Raw genomic sequence first — 23,402 nt, forward strand, 5'->3', positions numbered from 1 at the left:
CCCGCCTGCCCTTGTGCTGCTGGCCTCTGGGGCTGATGCTGGACACCATGCTCCTGCAGGTGCCTCTGCTCCTGGGGCTCATTGTGCTGGGGCCTCATGTCAACAGCTGGGGCTTTGTGGACATCAGCAAGAGCACAGATTTCTTCCGCATGTGTGTGGAGTTTGCTAAGTTTCAGTTCAACCAAGCCCAGCCGGATGAGTATGCCTACAAGCTGCTGTGGGTGCGGCGAAGCCAGCGCAAGGTGAGTGGCTCATCTCCCCTCCCTAGGCTCCACGTTCACGCCAAAACCAGGCCTGGGGGGGTCAAATCCTTGGTCTGCAGGAAATAACAGTGGATGTTCTAACTTGGTAAATATTTTTTAAGAATACAAGATATCATCAGATGTGTTCCAAGTTTCCTTTTGTTTCCTTAATGTGTGGAGTCCTTGAAAAACAGGGTAGAGAGGAAGGCAGGTCAGCAGAAAGGAAAGCATTCAAGTCAGAGATTCAGGTGTGGTGTGTGGGGAGAAAAACAGCGCCCCTTATGAGATGGTGGAGAGAACGAGAACAGAGAGAGAGACCGGTAACGAGAAAGACAGAGAAGCGGTAGCCGAAACAGAAACCCGAGGAGGAAAGGCATCCCAGAGGATAGCTGACCACAGCCCTCCGCGGGGCTCCAGGGAGCCTTGTGGGGCCCATCAGCGAAGCCTGATGCTGAGGTGATGCTCCTGCATGAAGCTGTTGGCTTTGGCTGCGCAGCCACTGTGGGTCCGGGCCTGGGTGGGAGGTGGCAGAGACGACAGATGTGTTCTCGTGGGATTGTTTTGCTGGTGACAAGAGGCAAACAGACCCCAAGTTCATGAGTGAAATAGTGTAAGGCAGGGACAACAGCAGTCAGTGAAGGGACCCAGGGCTGAGAGGAGGTGAGGAACATGGGGAGTGGTCACAGAAGGCCTCTGTATGACAGACACTCCTGGAAGGACCCAGCCACATGGAGGTTTGGGGAGGAGAAGGACAGGCAGCCACAGAGAGGCCCCTGGACCAGGAAAGCCACAAGTGCCCAGGAGGATGGCCTGAAAGTCTTAGAGTGATGGGGATCAATGGGGGGAAGTCACTCAGGTGCTTTAGCAAGCATCTCTCTGGACCCTGTGGGCTCAGTGGGCTCCACAACCTCCCGGCAAGCTGAGGCCAGGGTGCAGGGGATGGTCCCCTGGTCATCAGGAGGTATAAGAAATGCTGGCTTCTGAGTCTGCTTGGAGGTCGATGTGGGGTGCACTGATGTGGGGTGCACTGATGTGGGGTGTGAGAGAAGAGCAGAGTCACGGACGGGCCACAGGTGTTTGCCCCGAGCACATGGGTGAATGGTGACTCTATCAACTGAAAAGACAATAGAGTAAGGGGGGGACATGAAAGGATCTGGGCAGGCCACACCACATTTAGGATTCCTGAAACAGCCATGGTCCAGAAGGCAGTGGGTTATAGAGTCATAAGAGTAGAGAAGAGACTGGGCCTGATGTAAATGTAGGTGTCGTTATCATCTGGTTATGCCAACCTTTCCCACTGATGCTTATTCTGACCACTTCCTGCTTCCCTTGAATGGAATAAAGACTATTGACCACGAGTCATTCTGTCCGTGCCTGGATTCTGGTCCTGGGATGAACAGCCCTGAGGCAGGTGTGATGTCAGCAGGGCTCTGATGTGGGGGGTCCCACCTCTGCACCACACTCCTGAGGAGACTGGAGGATCACCGCCTCTCTGCACACAGCACACCAGCTTCCTTCAGGCTTTCCTGTTTCCTGACCCTCTGCCTCTTCCTTGGGCTGCATCTCAGCCCTGGACCCGGGGAGGTCCCAGGAGACCCTCAAGCACTGATGCTACTGCTGCTGCCCCAGCTCCTGAGCCCCCGTCCTAGCTGCAGGGGAGCTGGGCGTGTGTGAGTGTGTGTGTGTGTGTGTTGGGGCACGAGTGGGTATCAGGTGTCAGCTGCAGGAATTCCTGAGTCCCAAATGAAATCAGCTTTCTAGACAATTCCAGGTCAGTCCAGTAGAGGTGGGTTCCTCCTCATGGTGATTTCTCTCCATGTTTGAGTTCTTCCCAAATTTTTATGAACTTCTATTTAGGGAAACGAAATCACACCTTTTAATAACTTCTTATAGAAGCCTAATGAGCACCCAGAACAGCACCTGATTCATAAATCTGCGCCTCAGTGAACGTCTGCAAGAGGAGCCCTTGAGTGCAGCCGTTTCCCACGCGAAGAGACCGAGTGCTCCCAGCCCCCGGGACCCCCTGTATCCCCACGTAGATGCTTCCCCTGAAAGGGATAGCCCAGGTCTGGGGGCTAATCAGTGGCCAACCCACTCGTTATCCTCTTCTCTATAGAAGGCGTCGTTCTGCGTGCGCGCTGTGTCTGGCTGATGCTGCTCAAGCGTCGACTGAGAGACTGGGCATGCTGTCAGGTGTTGCTGCAGTGTGTGTGGGCTCACTGCTGTGGAGCTGAAATCCTGTGAACGTGCCACCCTGTGTGTTCATGGCACTGTCCCTGTGACCGCCAGGTGTAGGCCACGGGAGGAGAGTGGAAAGGAAGATTCCAGTGCATGCTCTAGGTGCACATATGGACATGGTTTTGTAAGAGAAATGGAGAATTAAGAGGAAAAAGCAAAATAATAAATCAATTAACAAATATAAACAAGAGAAATTGCATATATGTTTATCCCTATTTATATGCATATGCACATTCACATATTTTGCCCACTTTTCTATTTGGTTCTCTGTCTTTTTCTCATTATTGCAAAGTATTTCCCAGTAATTTCTCCAATTTCTTCTCGACAGCAGTATTCTTGGATATATTTAATGGAATTGGAGATGGGCCGCACAGTCTGTAAAAAACACGATGAAGACATCGACAACTGCCCCTTGCAAGAAGGCCCAGGAGAGAAACAGGTTGGAGAATAAAATCAACCCAAAGCATCACAAATATTCTGGGAATGAAAAATAATATCAAGGAGCATCTGTCGGGGGACACTAGGAGAGTCATCAGGGATGCTCCTGGGGCAGAATGAAGGTCCTGGCCACTCTCCCACCAGGTCCCAGGCTCCCCGCTGGAGGGAGAAGGAGGTCATTCTAAGCAGACAGAGCTGCTTCTAGCAGAGCAGTGAGCTGAGCCTGTGCTCACAGCCCAGGTGGTCAACCAGAGATATCCTGCAGACACCCACATGACCTTCCTGCCTGGATGGTGCCCTCCCCCAGGTCCCAGCCTCGAAGCTTCCTGAGAGCTCAGGGCTCAGGCAGAGGATGCTCTCTGTCTCTCAAGGTCATGTCCCTGTCAGTCTGAGTTCTCCTGTCACATCCTATGAGCTGACATCTGGTCCACAGGACTGGCAACGTGGGATGGGCCTGAGACACCCTCAGTGGGACTGGTCTCCCCACAAGCCCAGCCTTGGGGCAGCCTCCCTTTGGGTGGGTTTGCAGCTGTCGTTGAGTGGGGGGTGCCCAGCTGGACCATCTCCTGGGCAGTGTGCTGGCTCCTTCAGCACTCAGAGTGCGGGGACTATCCATGCAGTATCTTGCACACTGGGGAGGACCCTGAGGGGCAGGTGATGGCTCCACCAGGCACCCTCTCAGGAGCCCCCATCCTAGGTGGGCGGATCCAGCCACCCCTGCCCATCATCCTGGTGGAGACGTGAGCTTCTCAAGCCTGCCCCAGATGACTGTTTTTGCTTTTCTTTCCTCTTGTAGCTTTTAATGCATCTCAAGCTCTGGTCAGTTCTTCATGCTAAGTGCTCTCACTGTGTTTTATTGTCCTGATTTATGTCCTGTGATTACTATTTTTCAGGTGGACTGCACCTTTGTTGTGGATACTCGACCCTGGTTTTCCCAGTTCACCCTCCTGAACAGCACCTGTGTGTAGAAATAGACGGGGCAGGAGCTGTGGCTTCTCACAGCAGAAGTTCCTTTTCTGCTAGAGGGTGAGAGTCGGCCTGCAGTCACAGGTCTGTGCAGCAGCAAGGGAAATAAAGGCATCTCAGAGCACTTTCTGTGTCCCTGTCGGTTTTGCACTCTCCCGGATCGTTTATTTTCCATGAATGTCGCTGCCAGTGACAAGTGGTGGAGAATTTGTCATTATAGCTCTTACCTGGGCTGCAGGTGCAGAGCGCTGAGTACCAATCTCCCCAGTTCATGCGAGCCTGCCCCTACTGGTTCTGGTAGGGCCCCCGCTGGATGGTTTGTGGACTCATTCCTTCATTCACTCTTCCATTTGTTCATTCATTCATTCTGCAATCCCTCCCTGCCCCTCATCCATTCCACTCAAAAGGAATGCAGACACTTTTGCCAGGCAGCAGCCACCTGCCTCCCCTCTGCTCCCATCTCCGGGGCCTGGCTCACAGAGGGGGTGCTTCTGCAGCTGGGCCATGCTTGGACACAGGGGTGGGAGGGGGGTGACTGAAACTGATGGAGGCTCTGCCCTCTTTGGATGCCCATCAGGGGCATCTGTACCAGGAGCTGCCTGACTGATGAGATTGTCTTCTCCAGGGTCTCTGGGGATGGCTCAGGATGTGGCAGCTCCAGTCACCATGTCCCCACATGCTCCCTGAGGTCTTTATTCGCCCATCAGGGCCAGCCTGGCCTCCATGGCTGTCAACATCAATCACTCCCCTTGTGACAGGCACCCTGGAGACAGACACCCACCCTGATGAGCAAGTCTCTCTTGTAGGGTCCTGGTGAGGAGCAGCCCTGGAGGGACAGAGGGATGGAGGGCGTGGAGGGTACAGGGGCATGACTGGGAGAGAGAGGCAGTGGCAATGCCATCTAGGGGTACACTTCAGAATGGAGGGCTGAGGGGTCTTCCCTCTTCCCCAATGGGTTACTGGGGACCTGATTTGAGTATCCCTGGTTGAAAGTCTGCCCCTTTCCTGATCAACCCGTTCTCATGAAGTGGTCATATGCTCTGATGGGACAGGGTTTCCCAAGACAGCTGGGGACAGCTCCATTGGGCACTGCAGAAAGACAGTGGCCTGGATCAGCTTTGGTTCTTTTGACCGACCTGTGTGTAGAGTTTGTAACAACTCCCCACACATTGATAGGGGCGTGTATAAACTTACAAGGGTTTGTCTGTGTGGTCAGCAAAGCCGGCCTATTGCCCACCTTGGCTATGAGAGCACTCAGGTTCCAAAGGGTCGAGCCATTGTTCATGGGTCAACGACAGCCAGCTCTCCCTGAGCACTAGGTGGTATTCCTCGCAGGTGGCAGCACTGTCACTGCCACCTCCCATTTCACATCAGGAAGGCTGGAGGTCCTGCTCTTTTCACCATATGTCAGTTGTTGTCTACCTTCATCCACTTGAAACCTTATTGCTGTTATTTTACAAATCTAGAGATCAGGCCCTACCTGACAGCATCTCTATTACAGAAGAATCTCCGTGACCCAATGTCAGAAATGCGTGAAGTCCCGGATGATTAGCACTTGTAGCCACAGTTTGGAAATGGTTCTCTAGGGAGCTCCAATATTTAGAAATGGTGTAAATTGCAGTTAGTGTATTTTGTTTGTGGCCTGTGTCTTTCCTCTGGTTCCTGCTCTCACAGAATATGGGATTAAAAACACGGCCCATTCACTGAGTTGATGCTCACAGGGCATGGGCTGTGTAAGGGTCTTCGGTAGGGTTGGTAAATTTTGTGCCTGCCACTATTGTCATTGATGAACCCACATTAGCAGTTTTTGAACGATGCATCACTCTCTAAAGGCAGTCAGAACCAAGAGCAGCCTGTCCTGTGTCATTGTGTTCTAGAGAGATCTCTCCAGATTAACCCCGTCACTAGTTGTCCCAAGTCAGTAGGGAGTGAAAATATACTTGAAAGTTATAATACAATCACACAATAGAAAAACTGACACGTATTTCAGGAATCATTGATTTCCACGAAACCTAGAATGTTTTATGGGATTACTTGGTTTGAAGGAGCAAGATTCTTTGGAATATATTTGCTGAGACCCCTCCTGAAATGGGGGCTTAACCCAAATCTCAGCGCTGGGCTCCTCAGGAGAAGCCTCAAAGGGGGAGGGAAGAAGGTGGAGGAGGAAGAGGAGAGCCGTGCTCCCTGCGGGGTGTCTGTGGTAAAACCGTTGTGATGCGATTATCTCTGCCAATCCTCACCACCAGCTCCCTTTCCCATTTCCATGTCAGGGCACTGGCAGCTAAGTCTCAGGGTTCCTTACTGTGATTTTCTGGAAGTGAGCTCAAAGATCTAGTCCAGCACCCCATCACCCATTTCCCTTTAACTCTTTGGTTTCCAAACACAAAAGTCCACAGGCATTAGCAAAGAAACGAAGGCTAAGAAACACTTGTAACCGGCCACTTGTTATTTCTGTGGTGCTTTCCAAACATCATTTTCAGAGCAGAATCAGCTGCCACAGAAACTGCTGTTGTTCATCGGCTTCCCTGTCCTCTCTTCTGAGGCCACGTTGTCCGCCCAGGAACAGCATCAGCGGGTCAAAACCAACAAGCCAGTGTCCCAAGCCATCACATTCATCAGGACGAGCCCCTCACCTCTGTCTCCAAGTGCCCCACACTAGGGCGCCGTCCCTCAGCATCGGCCCAGTCTCTCCCCGCACCCCACAGACCCTGTACAATTTCCTCTCCTTCCTCTCCTAGTCTCTTTGCTGCACCTCACTTTCAGACTCTGCTTTTCTTTAAATGATGACACCTGTGATCTCCGAAATGGTCTATATTTTATGAGGCTCTTTCCTGTGGCTTCCAGCCTGTGCAGAGCTGTCAGATAAATATAAAATATTATCCAATCATGCAAAGCCTCAAATCAGTTCTATGTTTTTAAAACACAGAATGTTCAGCACTCAATCAGAAACAGTCAGAAAAAAAGACAAGATTTGATGGATAAATCAAGAGCAAAAATAGACAATAGAAACAAATATCAAAAAATATTTAGACACTGTAGTAATTAGATATGGACTTTAACGTACTCAGGATGAATAGAGTCAAAGAATTAAAAGATAGATAATACTGGCAAAGGAGTAGAGACTATCAAAAAGGGGCCGGCCCTGTGGCTTGGTGGTTGAGTGCGCGCGCTGCGATGCTGGTGGCCCGGGTTCGGATCCCGGGTGCGCATCGAGGCACCACTTCTCCGTTCATCCTGAGGCCGAGTCCCGCATACAGCAACTAGAAGGATGTGCAGCTACGACATACAACTATCCACTGGGGCTTTGGGGGGAAAAAATAAAAAAATAAATAAAATCTTTAAAAAAAAAAAAAAACTATCAAAAAAGAATGAAAAGAAAGTCCTAGGACTGAAAAATACGGTAAATGAAATGAAAAATGCGACAGGCAGGTTGGCCTCAGGTTAGGGACAGCTGAGGGGAGAATGGGACGCCGGGAGGCAGTCCAGAGGAGATGGTGCGGGAGGGAAAGCGTCAGAAGAGCACCGCGAGATCTGCCTGGAGGGGCAAGAGGGAGAGAATGGGGCAGAAGCAGGGTTTGAAAATGTAAAGCCTGAGTTTTCTAGAACTAACCAAAGACATCAAGCCATTGATTTAAGCAGTGTCACAAACTACAGGCTGGATATAATAAAAGAGACCCACAGCTGAGCGTGAAAGAGTTCAAAATCAAATTTTAGGATAAAAATCTTGAAATCAGCCAGAGATAAAAAGATATTTTATCTTCAAATAAGCAACCATCAAGCTTTCAGCCGAGCTCAGGTGGGACAGAAGGAACGTCAGAAGGTACTGTTGTGCATCTTCTAAGAGCTGAAGGAAATTAACCACGGACCTAGACTTCCTCGGGTAGCAAAACTCTCTCTCAAATACGCGTACAAACCAAAGTTATTTTAAACAAACAAAATGGGATGTTTTTGTTGCCAGTATAATCGTTCTAAAATAAATGCTAAAGGGAATTCTCTGGGCAGAAGGGAAAAAATCCCAGATGGAAAAATAGTATGGTAGGAAGACAGAAAGAACACCCCAAAGGGTAAATATGTAGATAAACCTAGATGATACATTGACTGTAAAAAATGATATTGTGTTGAAGATTGTAAAGTATATATGGAATTAGTATAGATGAAAATAACAGCACAAAGCTGGGAGAGGAGTAAACGTAGCTAGAATGATATAAATGGACTGAATGCTCTAATTAAAAGACAAATTTAGTTGACTGGTGGAAAAGTAAAAGAACACACACAAAAAAGGAAACACATGTTAGATACAAGAACATAGAGATTTTGGAAAAATAAGGCTGGATTAAGGTATACTATGCCAACGCTAACCAAAAAATGTCAGTGGAGCAGTATAATATCCAATAAAGTAAACTCAGACAAGAGGCACTGCCTGAAATAAAGATGGGTATTTTACTCATGAAAATGTCCATCTACTAAGAACATATAACAACTCTAAGTGTGTAGACACCGGTCTCGAAATAGTTAAAGCACAAAAGAAAGAATAAAAAGGAGAAATAATGAAATCCACAATCATAGGGAGAGACTAAAACACAACTCCACAGACTGAAAAAATGAACCCGACACAACAAATCAGTCAAGTTCCAAAATTCTGATAGAGAAGTTCTGAATGACACAATATCAAATTGTCCTTTTTGACTGATATGGAACATCACTGAAACACTGAACGCAAACACGTGCTCTTTTCAAGTGCACAGGAAACATTTTCAGAATTGATCAATTGTGTACCAAAAAATAATTCTCAACAAAATTCACAGACCTGATACCATGCAGACTGTTCTATAGCCACAGTGAAATTAAGCTAGAAATCAATAATAAAATGTTAGAGACTTCCTGAGCTCAGAAGAGGCTTCCCTCATTCGTTCCTGCAGAGCTTTTCCATCCCTGGAGTTGGCTCCCTCCTTGCAGGGAGCCCAAGATTAAGCGGGGTGGAGTTGGAGGATGTGCTGCTAAGAGAGAGATACTGTTGAGGGCTCTCTCCTGCTCCAGGGCAAAATCTCATGTGTAAACTTTCAGGCCTGACCACGGGTAAAAACAAAGGCTCTGCCTGGCCGGCTTCATGGGCGAAGCTACCCCCCACATGAGACTTGTGCACACATTTTGCATCCTCTGGAGAGGGCTGCCAGCACGGACTCACGCACCCTTCCCTCTCATGGGGCAGGTGCTCCACGGAGACACTGCTTAGGGGGGACCTTCTAAGGAGGAGGGGCACTCGGAGACACTTTTCTCCACTCGGACTCAGTTCTCAGTACTTTCTCACTCCCCCTCCCCCTCGTCCTCCCCAGGGCCCCGGGGTCCTCTCTGGTTTATTTGCTTCCCATTCATTCATTCATTCATTCTCTTTTTCAGACTCCAGTCTTCTTAGACAACCATTCTTATGCCTTTTATGTGTAGCTTTATGTCGGTGCTCTTGAAGAATGGGTAGTGTTATTTTGCGTGCATGATATTTATGTAATTATGTCATGTTATGTCTCTTAAATTTTACTTTTTCCAGCTAACATTATCTTTTAAAAGATCCCTTCTTGTTTCTCTGTGTCCATCCAGTCTAGCTTCGAACTCCTGCACAGCGCTCTGTGGGGGAGTGCCTGCCCATTTTACCCACCATTTCTTCCATCCACAAATTGTTTCTGACTCTCTGTCGCCAAATTTGCTGCAGTGAACTTTTTTCTTTAGGTCCCTTATGGATGTCTGGAGAAATTCTTGGGACTGGTACTCAGGAATGGACTTGTTGTGTCTCGGGGTTTGCAAACCCTCAATTTGCCCTCCAGAATGGGGGCACCGGTCCTCATCCCCACTAGCAGCACAGGCTTCCCAAGCCCCATGGCCAGTCTCATTGAGCTTTCTCATTTTTAATAGTCTAGTAGGTGAAAAGGAGTAGCCTATCACTGATGATGCCTATTTGCACTTTGGTTACTAAGGCGTGTGAACATCTTTTGATGTGCTCGGTCTCTTATGTGCCCCCTCCAAGAATTCCTGGCTTATAACGTTAATTCCTTTTTTCAGATTGCTCTTTTTCTTCTGATAATGTCTTTGCCTTTCTTAAGTTTTCTAAGCGACTGCTATCAAAGTATGGTCTGTGGACTGGTGCCCACCTGTTTGTTACCAGCCTGCTCTGAGATAAGTACAGGAATAATGATAATAATTAAAAAAAGAACTGGTCCTTCACAACAGAGATTTTGAGAAGCACAGGAAGTTCTATTGATGATTAGGTTCATCTCCACATTGATTTTCTGTTCTAGATATTAATTCCTTATTAGTTTCAGACATGGCAAATGTCTTCATCTATATTGCAATCTCTCTATCGACTTTTGTTAACGGTGTCTTTTGTTGAACAGACGTCCTTGGATTTGTGAGTGTTAATGTTGGGTGTGGCATTTATACTGGAGATTGTCAGTGTGCTCGTCAGGACTTTGCATCTCTCCTTGCTTTTTGGCTTCTTGATCTATCAAGTTTTGGCTTCAGATCTATCAGATAAAAACTAACCACTTCTCTATTTTCCCCTGTAATCCTCTCATTTCTTGCTAGTGTGTGTTAGGCTGCAGTGCTAGGCCTATAAATATTTTGATGACTGTATCTTCTTGTCTTATTTTTCCTTTTGTCTATTTTCATTCCTATATTAGTTTTCTGTGCTACATAACAAATAACCACAAATTTAGCAGCTTAAAACAACACCCATTTATTATCTCACAGTGTCTGTGGTTCAGACCTATCTGGGTCCTTTGACTAGGGTCTCTCCAGGCTGCAATCAAAGTGTTGGCCAAGACTGGGGACTCATCTGAGGCTGAGGTCCTCATCTGAGCTCATGTAGTAGTTGGCAGGATTCAGTTCCTGTGGTTGCAGGACTGAGGCTCTCAGCCCCTAGAGGCCAGCTGCTGTTCCCTGCCACAGGGCCTTCTGTGCAACATGGCGCTTGCTTCTTCAAGGCCAACTAGCAAGTGTCTCTGCTGCTTCTTGTCCCTTGCTTCTAGACCATCCTTTTTTTAACAAAACAGTTTTATTGAGATACAATTTACATACCATTCAATTCACCTATTTAACACGTACAATTCAATGGCTTTCCCTATATTCACAAAGTTGTGTATCTATCACCAGAATAAATCTCAGAACATTTTCATTATCTCAAAAAGAAATGCAACACCTTTTAGCTATCACTCTTTAATTCCCTATCTCTCCCTGCCCCAGTCCTACAAGCAAATAACTTTCTGTCATACAGATTTGCCTATTGTGGACATTTCATATAAATGGAATCATACAATGTTAATGACAGCATCTTTCAATCAGCATAATGCTTCCAAGGTTCATTCATGCTGTCACATGTATCAGGATTTCACTCCTTCTCATTGCCCAATAATATTCTACTGTATGGATATACCACATTATAGTTATCCATTCCTCAGTTGATGGACATGTGGGTTGGGTCCCCTTTTCAGCAATTATAAATTATTTATAATTTATAATTATAAATGCTGTGAACATTTGTGTATAGGTTTTTGTGTGGACACAATTTTTCATTTCTCTTGGGTATACACTTTAGGAGTGATATGGCTGGAACATATGGTAATTCTATGTTTAACCACTTCAAGAACTACCAGACTGTTTTCCAGAGTGTGCAACCACTTTCTATTCCCACTAGGGGTGTACGAGAGTTCCAATTTCTCCACATGTTTGCCAACACTTGTTATAATTCATCTTTTTGATTCTAGTCATCCTAGTGGTATGAAGTGGTAGCTCATTGTGTTTTTTTTTTTTTTTTCTGCGAGGAAGACTCACCCTGAGCTAACATCTGTGCCAATCTTCCTATATTTTGTATGTGGGTCGCTGCCTCATGGCTGACAATTGGCATAGGTCTGCACCTGGGATCCAAACCTGGGCTGCAGAGGTGGAGCGCGCCAAACTTCAGCACTACGTGACGGGGCTGGCCGCTCATTGTAATGTGATTTGCATTTCCCTGACGACTAATGAAGGTGAACATCTTTCCATGTGTTTATTGGCCATTTGCATATCTTCTTTGAAGAAAGGTCCCTTCAGATATTTTGCCCGTCTTTTAACTGGGTTATTTGTCTTTTTATTATTGAATTATAACAGTTTTTTATATATTCTAGATTCAAATCCCATGAGTCATATACAGTTTTCAAAAATTTTCTACCATTATGTGGGTTATCTATTCACTTTCTTGATAGCGTCCCCTGAAACACAAAAGTTTTTCATTTTGATTATGCCCAGTTCATCTATGTTTTCTTTGGCTGCTTATGCTTTTGGTATTGTACTCCAGAAAGCATTGCCTAATTGAAGCTCACAAAGATTTACGCCTATGTTTTCTTCTGAGAGTTTTATTGTTTTAGCTCCTACATTTAGGTCTTTAGTCCATTTTGAGTTAAATTTTATATATGGTGTGAAGTAGGTGTCCAACTTCATTATTTGTCATTGATGTTGTGTTGCCCCATCACCACTTATTGAAATAACTCTTCTTTCCCTATTGAATTACCTTGGGGCCCTTGTCAAAAGTCAGTTGACTATAAATATGTGAGTTTATTTCTGGACTCTCAATTCTATTCCACTGATCTATATATCTATGCTTATGTCAGTACCGCACTGTTATGGTTACTGTGGAGTAATTTTGTATGTATTTTGGAATAAATGTTGAAATTAGAAAGTGTGAGTTCTCCAACTTTGTTCTTCTTTTGCAAGATTGTTTTGGCTAGTCTGGGTTCCTTGCATTTCCTTGGTAAATGGGCCCTTGGAGCTCCTCACTTTGCCGTCTTGGCACTGAAACTCTTCTCTAGACCTTCTTTTAAAGGACTCTTTTGATTAGGTCCGGTCTACCCAGGATAATTTCCCTTTACATTATTTCAAAGTTTGCTGATTAGGGACCTTAATTACTTCTGCAAAATATTTTCCTCTTTGCCTTATAACCCAACCATATCAGGATAATAATATCCCATCGTGTTCCCATGTCCCACCCGCAACCTATGGGAGGGGATGATACAGCGTGTGTATGCCAGGGGGTATATCTTGGGGTTCATGTTAGAATTCTGCCCACCATAGTTCCTTATGACTTTTTTTGCCTTAAACCTTATTTTGTCATCTATTATGATTGATGCTCCAATTTTCTTTCTGTTTCATATTTACCTAAATATTTTTCCATCCTTTTATTTTTATCTTCTTTGTGTCTTTTTGTTTTCAGTGTATCTTTCATAGACACCTTGCTGTAGGTCTTTTTAAAAAATCTACTCTGTGTCTCAACATTTTATTTAGTGAGTTACTTTTATTACTGTTATACTAGATGTCTTCTCTGCCATTTTCAGGACTTCTCATTTCCTGTGTTTTCTCATTTTATGTTTTTGCCCTCCTAATCTGCTTTTCAATGGGTAAACTGAAGTTTCTTCCCTGGCTCCATTCTGTATCTGTTCTGTGGGTTATTGTTCCTTTAACTTGAGAGCCATTTTCATGCTTAATCACCCATGGGGCTCCCAGTTCCTGTCAAGATGGTGAATTAGCATAGGCTGCTGGCTCCCTCCCAGGACCAGTGCTAGAGAGACTATAGAAAGGAGAGAGAAGCTTAAATTCCAGTAACCAGCAAAGTATAACAAGACAAAAACCATATGAGTCTCCTGGGGTGTCTCTTGTTTTGTGGCAATTATTATTTACCTTTTCATCTCAGAAACTGGCAGCAACCTCCAAGGCTCTAGGTACCAGGGCCCTGGGGTAGTAACAGGGCAGTGCAAAATTCCTTCCAGCAAGAGGAGTTGATGAAAACCAGTGGGATCAAGGATCTACTTTCAGGCAGCTACATAGCCCACCCAAATCTCCTGGTATGGTGGTGTAATGGGTTGAGACTATTGGGAATGTTGAGGTGGGGTGAACGCATTTTGCATGTAGGACTTTGCAAATGTGATTGAGGATCTTGAAATGGGGAAATTATCCTGGGTTATCTGGGTAGGTCCAATGTAACCACAAAGGTCCTTATAAGGATGAGGCAGGAGGGTCAGAATCAGAGTCAGAGACAGAGATGTGATGATGGAAGCAGCAGAGGGGAGATAGATTGAGAGAGAGAGGGAGAGAGAGAGATTTGAAGATGCTTCATGTCTTGCTTTGAAGATGGAGGAAGGGACAATGAGCCAAGGAATTTAGGCAGCCTCTAAAAGCTGGAAAAGGCAAGGAAAGGCATGAACAAAAGAAAGGATGACATTTAAGTCAAACTCTGGGAAACTAGTGTTTACAAGAAAAGAAAAAAGTAAGCAAGCAAAAGACTCAAATGCACCCTATAGTCAGAGAAAGTCCAGCAGGTGTTTTGATCTTGGTAGTTAACTAGGAAAGGACTAAGGGGCCGGTGGTGGAGTTACTCCAGCAGTCTGGACTCGGTGGGCCCCGGGGTGGTGGGACTGCTGGCACTGAAGACCCTCTGAAGTGGGCTCTGTGTCTGCTGGGCTGTGTCTTGGGGCTTGTCCTTGATGACCCTCTTGGCCTGAGGGACAATGAATGGCACTTGTATAACAGAGCCCAGTGAGGGCCTCAAGTCGTATCCCAACCTACATGAGGCTCCCCACTCATCCCCATTTCGCTGAGTCATGGGAACCATTGGGGGTAGGAGAAGGCTTGTCTCCATTTTACAGATATGGATGCTGGCTCTCCAAGAGATTAGGTCCCTGGCCTAAGGGCCACCCTCAGCTATGATAGAATCGGAACAGGGCTCTAGATGCTCTGATCTCTGTGGCAACACAGGCCCCACGGAAGAGGCTGCTGCAGTCTCTAGAGCTTGATGTGCTCCCAGGAAGCAGCGTCTCCCCTGAGTCAGGCATTGTGTGGATGGTGCCTGAGGCATCCTGACCCCAGGGGCAGAAGGGGTGGGAGGAAAAGGGACAGAGGAGCCCATGCGGCTGACTCTGTACAGGTGACAAATGATCAAAGTAATGTGCAGCCCATATACGGCCCTCACACCCCGGGCTCCTCCTCAACCTTCTGTCTTAAGCACATGAACTGCTCTTTAATGTAACCCCGTTTTTATTTACATACCATCATATCCATGCTAAGGTTATTTTTCCCTAATTATTGAAGTAATGCATATAAAATATAGAAAATTTGAAAAAATATAAATATAAAGAAAAATCAGAAATTAATATTTTTTTCTTTCATCAAGGCAAAACCATTGTTCATTCACTCAACAAATGTTAACATATACTCCATGCTTGGCCTTGTTCCAGGCTCTGGTGGCATAGTGATGAGCAATTGAAAGATTCCCTGTCCTTAGAAAGCCCATTTTATTTCTTGAGGGGAAAGACATACAATAAAGAAATTCGTGAATAAATGACTGTAGATGGTGATAAATGATATGGAGGGAATAAACAAGGAGATGAAAACAAGAGGAGCTGGGAGGCAGAGTCAAGACGGTGGCGTAAGCAGACTCGGAACTCACCTCCTCCCGTGGACACAGCCAATTTACAACTACTCGTGGAAAAATTACCCCTGAGACAGAACTGAAAACTGGGTAAGAGGAACTCCTGCAACAACGGACAATCCTAACTGAGGTGGAAGAGGCAGAGACTCCCTTCCGGAGAGGAAAAACGCCACCTTCACAAGCCGCCAGCGTCACGGCCGCCGGGAGCAGCTCACAGGTACGCAGCCTCCCTGGAGACGCGGGGCCCTGAGCCGGGGAGCGCCCCCGCAGCGGGCATTTTGTGGACCCAGCACAATCGAGACCAGCGGCATAATACCTGACTCTGCCTGCTACTAAAGCATTGGGGAGTACCCCCAGAAAACCCGGTTCACAAAGAAACTAAAACTGGCTCTTAAAGGGCCCGTGCGCAAACTCACCCGTTTCAGAAAGCATCCTAAAATCACCAGACAGAAAGGTGCACAGTGCTTTGGTGACAAGAGACTCACCTAATAGGCCCTGAGTGCATCTCGGTGAGGGGTGAGACCTCTCCAGGGACGGGGACATTGGCGGTGGCCATTGTTGTGGCCCGGTGTGGGCGTGCTGACACAGACGCCATTGGAGTTCTCCCTGAGGCCTGCTAGCCCAGGGTCTGCCCCACCCGCTAGAGCACCGATTTAATCCAGCTCAGCCAGGGCAGGCAGCCCACCCTAGAGACTGGCCCCACCCAACAACAAGCCCTCAGGCAACGTGTGGGCCTGCATAGATTGGTGACTGGATTCTCTGCAGCCTGGCAACTAAGCCGACTTGAGCAGGGCAGGGTGTGCACAAGGAGCGGGTGGAGAGTGTGGGGCGGTGGCGGAGTGTGTAGGGCTCCCACCGTGGAGAGACTGGATCCTCTTGGGGAGGTCAGGGCACTCACACGGGGCAGGACTGTGTTGACTGTGTGTGTGGACCTGAGGGCGGCAGGGCTTGTCAGCTGCAGAAGACTTGTGCTTCTCAAAGACCCACATAGGAGGTTTGCCCCACCTTCCAAAGCATGAAACAATTGGGTGCTCCTGTGCCTGAGGCCAGCCCCACCTAGCTGCAATCCTCAGAGAGCTGAAAAGGAGACCTAATAGACTAGAGGCTTACAGCAATTGTAAGGCGCTAAGCCTAACAACCTGCCACGCTGGGGGCCTACTCACTTAAAAGAAATACTGCAACACATTTGTGTTGGTATTAGAACTTGCAGCCAATTGTGCTGGGGCTCCCCACACCTGATAAAGAGACTGAAGGGCCCACAACAACTACAAGCAGCTGAACATTACAACAGCTGGCCAGGAGCATAACTCAGCCTCCCTGGGCGCCTATAGGGAGAGCTAACAGACCACAACAGAAGAACACACGTAGCCCATATAGGGGTCAACCCTGGAACATTGAGAACTGAGGGAAGCACACTGGAAGCCTCCTAAGGCATCACTTACATAAGGTCACCTATCCAAGAGCAAGAGATGTAGCTGACCTACCTAATATGTAGACACAAGCACAGGGAAAGAGGCAACATGAGGAGGCAAAAGAATACATTCCAAGTAAGGGAACAGGACAAAACCCCAGAAAAGGAACTAAGTGAAACAGAAATGAGCAACCTACCCGACAGAGAGTTCAAACTAAGAGTGTTAAGGATGCTCACTGATCTGGGGAGAAGAATAGATGAACTCAGTGAGAATGTCAACAAAGAAATGGAAGATATAAAAAAGAACCAATCAGAAATGAAGAATACAATACTGGAAATGAAAAATTCATTAGAGGGACTCAAAAGCAGAGTAGAGGATACAGAAGAATGGATCTGTGAGCTGGACGAAAGACTAGAAGAAATTACCCAAGGTGAACAGGTAAAAGAGAAAAGAATTAAAAAGAGTGAGGACAGTCTAAGGGACCTCTGGGACAACATCAAGCACACTAACATCCGTGATATATGTGTCCCGGAAGGAGAAGAGCGAGAGAGGGGGCAGAGAAGCTATTTCAAGAAATAATAGATGAAAACTTCCCTAACCTAAGGAAGGAAACAGACATCTGGGTACAGGAAGCACAGAGAGCCCCAAACAAGATAAACCCAAAGAGGCCCACACCAAGACACATCATAATCAAAATGTCCAGAATTAAAGATAAAGAGAGAATCCTAAAAGCCGCAAGAGAATGTCAAGTTACATACAAAGGAAACCCCATAAGGCTATCAGCTGACTTCTCAGCAGAAACCTTACAGGCTAGAAGAGAATGGCACGATATATTTAAAGTGCTAAAAGGAAAAAACTTACAGCCAAGAATACTCTACCCAGCAAGGTTATCATTCAAAATGGAAGGAGAGATCAAAATTTTCCCAGATAAGCAAAAATTAAAGGAGTTTGTCACCAAGAAACCAGTGCTACAAGAAATGTTCACGGGACTGATTTAAGGTGAAAAGGGAAGACCACAAATAGGAAAAATTACCTATTTCCATGATAAGAGGGTAATGGATACAAATGCACAAAAAAGAGGTTAGATATGATATCAAAAACATAAAAGGAGGGAGGAGGGGAGTTAAAGAGTAGAGCTTTCAGACAGAGGTCAAACTAAAGAGATCATCAATTCTGTGTAGAAGAAGAAAGGAACAGAGAAGGACTACTAAAACACTGAGAAAAAAAAAAGTTAAAAAATGGCAGTAAGTACATGCTTATCAATAGCTACTTTAAATGTCAATGGACTAAATGCTCCAATTAAAAGGCATAGGGTGGCTGACTGGATAAAAAAACAAGACACATATATATGCTGCATACAAGAGGCACACTTCAGACCTAAAGACACTCACAAACTGAAAGTGAAGGGATGGAAAAAGATACTCCACGCAAATGGCAATGAAAAGAAAGCTGGGGTAGCAGTCCTCATATCAGACAAAATAGACTTTAAAACAAAAACTGTAAAAAGAGACAAAGAAGGGCATTACATAATGATCAAGGGAACAATCCAATAAGAGGATATAACACTTGTAAATATCTACGCACCCAATGTAGGTGCACCTAAATATATAAAGCAATTATTAACAGACATAAAAACAGAAATAGACAGTAACACAATAATAGTAGGGGACGTTGACACTCCACTTACACCAACGGATAGATCATCCAAACAGAAGATCAATAAGGAAAGATTGGCCTTAAACGACACACTAGAACAGATGGACCTAGTAGATATATACAGAGCATTCCATCCAAAAACCAAAGAATACACGTTCTTTTCAAATGCACATGCAACATTCTCCAGGATTGATCACATATTAGGCCACAAAACAAGTCTCCATAAATTTAAGAAGATTGAAATAATACCAAGCATCTTTTCTGACCACAACGGTATGAGACTAGAAATCAACTACAGGAAGAAAATCAGAAAAGCCACAAATACGTGGAGATTAAACAAAATGCTACTGAACAACAACTGGGTTAATGAAGAAATCAAAGAAGAAATCAAAAAATACCTGGAGACAAATGAAAATGAAAATACGACACACCAGAATTTATGGGATACAGCAAAAGTGGTTCTAAGAGGGAAGTTTATAGTGATACAGGCCTATCTCAACAAACAAGAAAAATCTCAAATAAACAATCTAACATGCACCTAAAGGAACTGGAAAAAGAAGAACAAACAAAGCCCAAAATCAGTAGAAGAAGGGAAATAATAAAAATCAGAGCAGAAATAAATGAAATAGAGACCAAAAAAACAATAGAAAAAATTAATAAAACCAAGAGCTGGTTCTTTGAAAAGATAAATAAAATTGACAAACCTTTAGCTAGACTCACCAAGAAAAAAAGAGAGAAGGCACAAATAAGTAAAATCAGAAATGAAAGAGGAGAAATTACAATGGACACCTCAGAAATACAAAAGATTATAAGAGAATACTATGAAAAGCTATATGCCAACCAATTCGACAATCGGGAAGAAATGGATAAATTCTTAGAATCATACAACCTTCCAAAACTGGATCAAGAAGAAGTAGAGAATTTGAATAGACCAATCACCAGTAAGGAGATCGAAACAGTAATCACAAACCTCCCCAAAAATAAAAGTCCAGGACCAGATGGCTTCCCTGGTGAATTCTACCAAACATTCAAAGAAGACGTAATACCTATACTTCTCAAACTCTTCCAAAAAATTGAGGAGGTGGGGAAGCTCCCTAACTCATTCTATGAAGCTGACATTACCCTGATACCAAAACCAGACAAGGACAACACACAAAAAGAAAATTACAGGCCAATATCACTGATGAACATCAATGCAAAAATCCTCAACAAAATACTAGCAAATCGCATACAACAATACGTTAAAAAGATTATACACCATGATCAAGTGGGATTTATTCCAGGTGTGCAGGGATGGTTTAACATTCGCAAATCAATCAACGTAATACACCACATTAATAAAATGAAGAATAAAAATCACATGATCATCTCAATAGATGCCCGGAAAGCGTTTGACAAGATACAGCATCCATTTATGATAAAAACTCTGAATAAAATGGGTATAGAAGGAAAGTACCTCAACATAATAAAGACCATATATGACAAACCCACAGCTAATATCATCCTCAATGGTGAAAAACTGAAAGCTATCCCTCTAAGAACAGGAACCAGACAAGGATGCCCACTGTCACCACTCCTATTTAACATAGTACTGGAAGTCCTAGCCAGAGCAATCAGGCAAGAAAAAGAAATAAAAGGGATCCAAATTGGAAAGGAAGAAGTGAAACTGTCACTATTTGCAGATGACATGATTTTATGTATAGAAAACCCTAAAGAATCCACCAGAAAACTTTTAGAAGTAATAAACGAACATGGTAAAGTTGCAGGATACAAAATCAACATACAAAAATCAGTTGCATTTCTGTACACTAACAACGAAGTAGCAGAAAGAGAAATTAAGAATACCATCCCACTTACAATTGCAACAAAAAGAATAAAATACCTAGGAATAAACTTAACCAAAGAGGTGAAAGATCTGTACACTGAAAACTGTAAAACATTTCTGAAAGAAATCGAAGAAGACACAAAGAAATGGAAAGATATTCCGTGCTCTTGGATTGGAAGAATTAACATAGTTAAGATGTCCATACTTCCTAAAGCCATCTATAGATTCAATGCAATCCCTATCAAAGTTCCAACAACATTTTTCACAGAAATAGAACAAAGAATCCTAAAATTTATATGGAACAACAAAAGACCCCGAATAGCTAAAGGAATCCTGAGAAAAAAGAACAAAGCTGGAGGTATCACACTCCCCGATTTCAAAATATGCTACAAAGCTATAGTAACCAAAACAGCATGTAAGTATAGTAAGTATAGTAAGCCAAAATGGCACAAAACAGACACACAGATCAATGGAATAGAATCGAAAGCCCAGAAATAAACCCACACATCTATGGACAGCTAATCTTTGACAAAGGAGCCAAGAACATACAATGGAGAAAAGAAAGTCTCTTCAACAAATGGTGTTGGGAAAACTGGATAGCCATAGGCAAAAAAATGAAAGTAGACCCTTACCTTACACCATACACAAAAATTAACTCCAAATGGATTAAAGACTTGAATGTAAGACCTGAAACTGTGAAACTTCTAGAAGAAAACATAGGCAGTACACTCTTTGACATCAGTCTTAGCAACATCTTTTCAAACACCACGTCTGACCAGGCAAGAGAAACAATAGAAAAAATAAACAAATGGGACTACATCAAACTAAAAACCTTCTGCACAGCAAAGGAAACCATCAACAAAACGAAAAGACAACCTAACAATTGGGAGAAGATATTTGCAAACCATACTTCTGATAAGGGCTTAGTCTCCAAAATATATAAAGAACTCATGCATCTCACCAACAAAAAAACTACCAACCCAATTAAAAAATGGGCAAAAGACCTGAACAGACATTTCTCCAAAGAAGATATACAGATGGCCAACAGACACATGAAAAGATGTTCAAAATCACTATCAGGGAAATGCAAATCAAAACTGCAATGAGATATCACCTCACGCCCATCAGAATGGCTATAATTAACAAGACAGGAAACAACATGTGTTGGAGAGGATGTGGAGAGAAGGGAACACTCATACACTGCTGGTGGGAGTGCAAACTGGTGCAGCCACTATGGAAAACAGTATGGAGATTCCTCAAAAAATCAAGGATAGAACTACCATATGATCCAGCTATTCCACTGCTGGGTATTTATCCAAAGAACTTGAAAACACCAATTTGTAAAGGTACATGCACCCCTGTGTTCATTGCAGCATTATTCACAATAGCCAAGACTTGGAAGCAACCTAAGTGCCCATCAAGGGATGAATGGATAAAGAAGATGTGGTATATATACACAATGGAATACTACTCAGCCATAAGAAATGATGAAATCCAGCCATTTGTGACAACATGGATGGACATTGAGGGTATAATGCAAAGTGAAATAAGTCAGAGGGAGAAGGTCAAATACCGTATGATTTCCTTCATTAAGTAGTAGATAATAACAACAATAAACAAACACATAGGGACAGAGATTGGATTGGTGGTTACCAGAGGGGAAGGGGGGAGGGAGGAAGGTGAAAGGGATAATTCGGTACATGTGTGTGGTGATGGGTTGTAATTAGTATTTTGGTGGTGAACATGATGTAATCTATGCAGAAATAGAAGTACAATGATGTACACCTGAAATTTTTACAATGTTATAAACCAATGTTACTGCAATAAACAAAAAATTAAAAAAAAAAAAGAATAAATAAGATAAAAAAAAAAAAAGAGGAGCTGGGGCAGTAGCTGGAAGAGTAGCTGGGAGAGGCATTTTAGATTTGGGTTGGGGGTGGGTCTGTGGAAATGACATTTGTGTTGAGACTTACCTGGTGAGATGAACTGCTGCGTGGAGATGAGGGAGGAACATCCAGCAGAGGCAACATGCAGCCCCCGAGAGGAGGCCAGGCCTGGTGGGGGAGGCAAGGCCCTGGTTTGGTGCTCAGTGGAGTGGGAGAGGCTGCTAGAGACATGCACACACAATCAAAGTATGATCAAGATTCCCCTGCATTGTTTTTTTTTTTTTTTTTTGGTGAGGAAGATTAGCCCTGAGCTAACATCTGTTGCCAATCCTCCTCTTTTTGCTGAGGAAGGTTGGCCCTGGGCTAACATCCATGCCCATCTTCCTCTACTTTATATGTGGGATGCCTGCCACAGCATGGCTTGATGAGCGGTGCAAAGGTCCGTGCGGGGGATTTGAATCTATGAACCCCAGGCCACCGAAGCGGAGCACATGAACTTAACCACTACACCACCAGGCCAGCCCCCTCCTGCATTTTTTCATAAAATACTTTTATTTATTAAAAATTGGATCATATTTAGTGTTTTGCACCCTGTGCATAACTTATTTTTTCATGAGAATTTTTCCAACACCACTGAGAATTCTTCAAATACACACTTCTTAAGTAAATGTAAGAGGCTCCCTTTAGTCACACTGTAACTCATTTATATTCACTAAAGGTGGATATTTAAACGTTAACACGTTTTAGGTCTTTTATGTAAGGCTGTGGTAAACATCTTTCAATGAAAAAATTTAACTTCACTTCTACTATAGCTTTAAGATAACTTAAAGTGCATTACTGGGTCAAACAACATGGCTAATTTTAAGAGTTTTAATATATTTTGTCAACTTGCTTTCCAAAAAGATAGTACCAATTTACACTCTGATCAGGAGTATGTGAGGGGTATTTGATTATTTTACAAATTATGAAAATATAAATAAAATAAACAGATTAATTTTTTTAAGTCAAGAATGCTTTCTTAAAATAAAAGTTATCATAAAGGCTAGAAGCTATGAAGGAAAAGGTGGATAAATTTATCTACATAAAAATTCAAAATTCTTTTACGGAAAATATTAAAAACAAAAATCAAATATGAATAAATTCCAAATATGGAAGCTAAATTGGGAAAAAGTTTTGCTGCACATAAGTAAAACAAAATATTAGTTTCCCTAATATATCCTTAAAGCCTTTGACATTAGTAAGGATAGGCCCTACACTAGGAAGTATGGGCAGGACATTAATAGAAAGAAAACTACT

At 44.1% G+C, this 23,402-nt stretch overlaps 1 protein-coding gene across 2 annotated transcripts; it reads left to right on the forward strand.

The window, feature by feature from the left end:
- On the forward strand, nucleotides 1–4,008 carry LOC101397033 (putative cystatin-15). 2 transcript variants are annotated; one of them, XM_004441935.3, is made up of 3 exons: nucleotides 1–242; nucleotides 2,809–2,919; nucleotides 3,812–4,008. In XM_004441935.3, exons 1-3 carry the CDS (start codon nucleotides 36–38, stop codon nucleotides 3,884–3,886), a joined length of 393 nt encoding a protein of 130 aa, XP_004441992.2. In that variant the 5' UTR covers nucleotides 1–35; the 3' UTR covers nucleotides 3,887–4,008. The 2 variants fall into 2 exon arrangements, with proteins under 2 accessions (XP_004441992.2, XP_087301034.1); XM_087444908.1 differs by having other exon boundaries at nucleotides 2,812–2,919.
- Nucleotides 4,009–23,402: the final 19,394 nt, after the last annotated feature.

The sequence above is a fragment of the Ceratotherium simum genome, chromosome 21, assembly GCF_057802395.1.
Source record: "Ceratotherium simum simum isolate JZ-2026a chromosome 21, ASM5780239v1, whole genome shotgun sequence".
Taxonomy (NCBI): Eukaryota; Metazoa; Chordata; class Mammalia; order Perissodactyla; family Rhinocerotidae; genus Ceratotherium; species Ceratotherium simum.

Bases quoted from the DNA above. Each gene is read 5' to 3' on its own strand.
- LOC101397033 (XM_004441935.3), top strand. From the start codon at position 36: ATGCTGGACACCATGCTCCTGCAGGTGCCTCTGCTCCTGGGGCTCATT. The intron at 243-2,808 runs GTGAGTGGCTCA...TCTTCTCGACAG, and splicing joins TGCGGCGAAGCCAGCGCAAG to CAGTATTCTTGGATATATTT. The intron at 2,920-3,811 runs GTTGGAGAATAA...ACTATTTTTCAG, and splicing joins AAGGCCCAGGAGAGAAACAG to GTGGACTGCACCTTTGTTGT.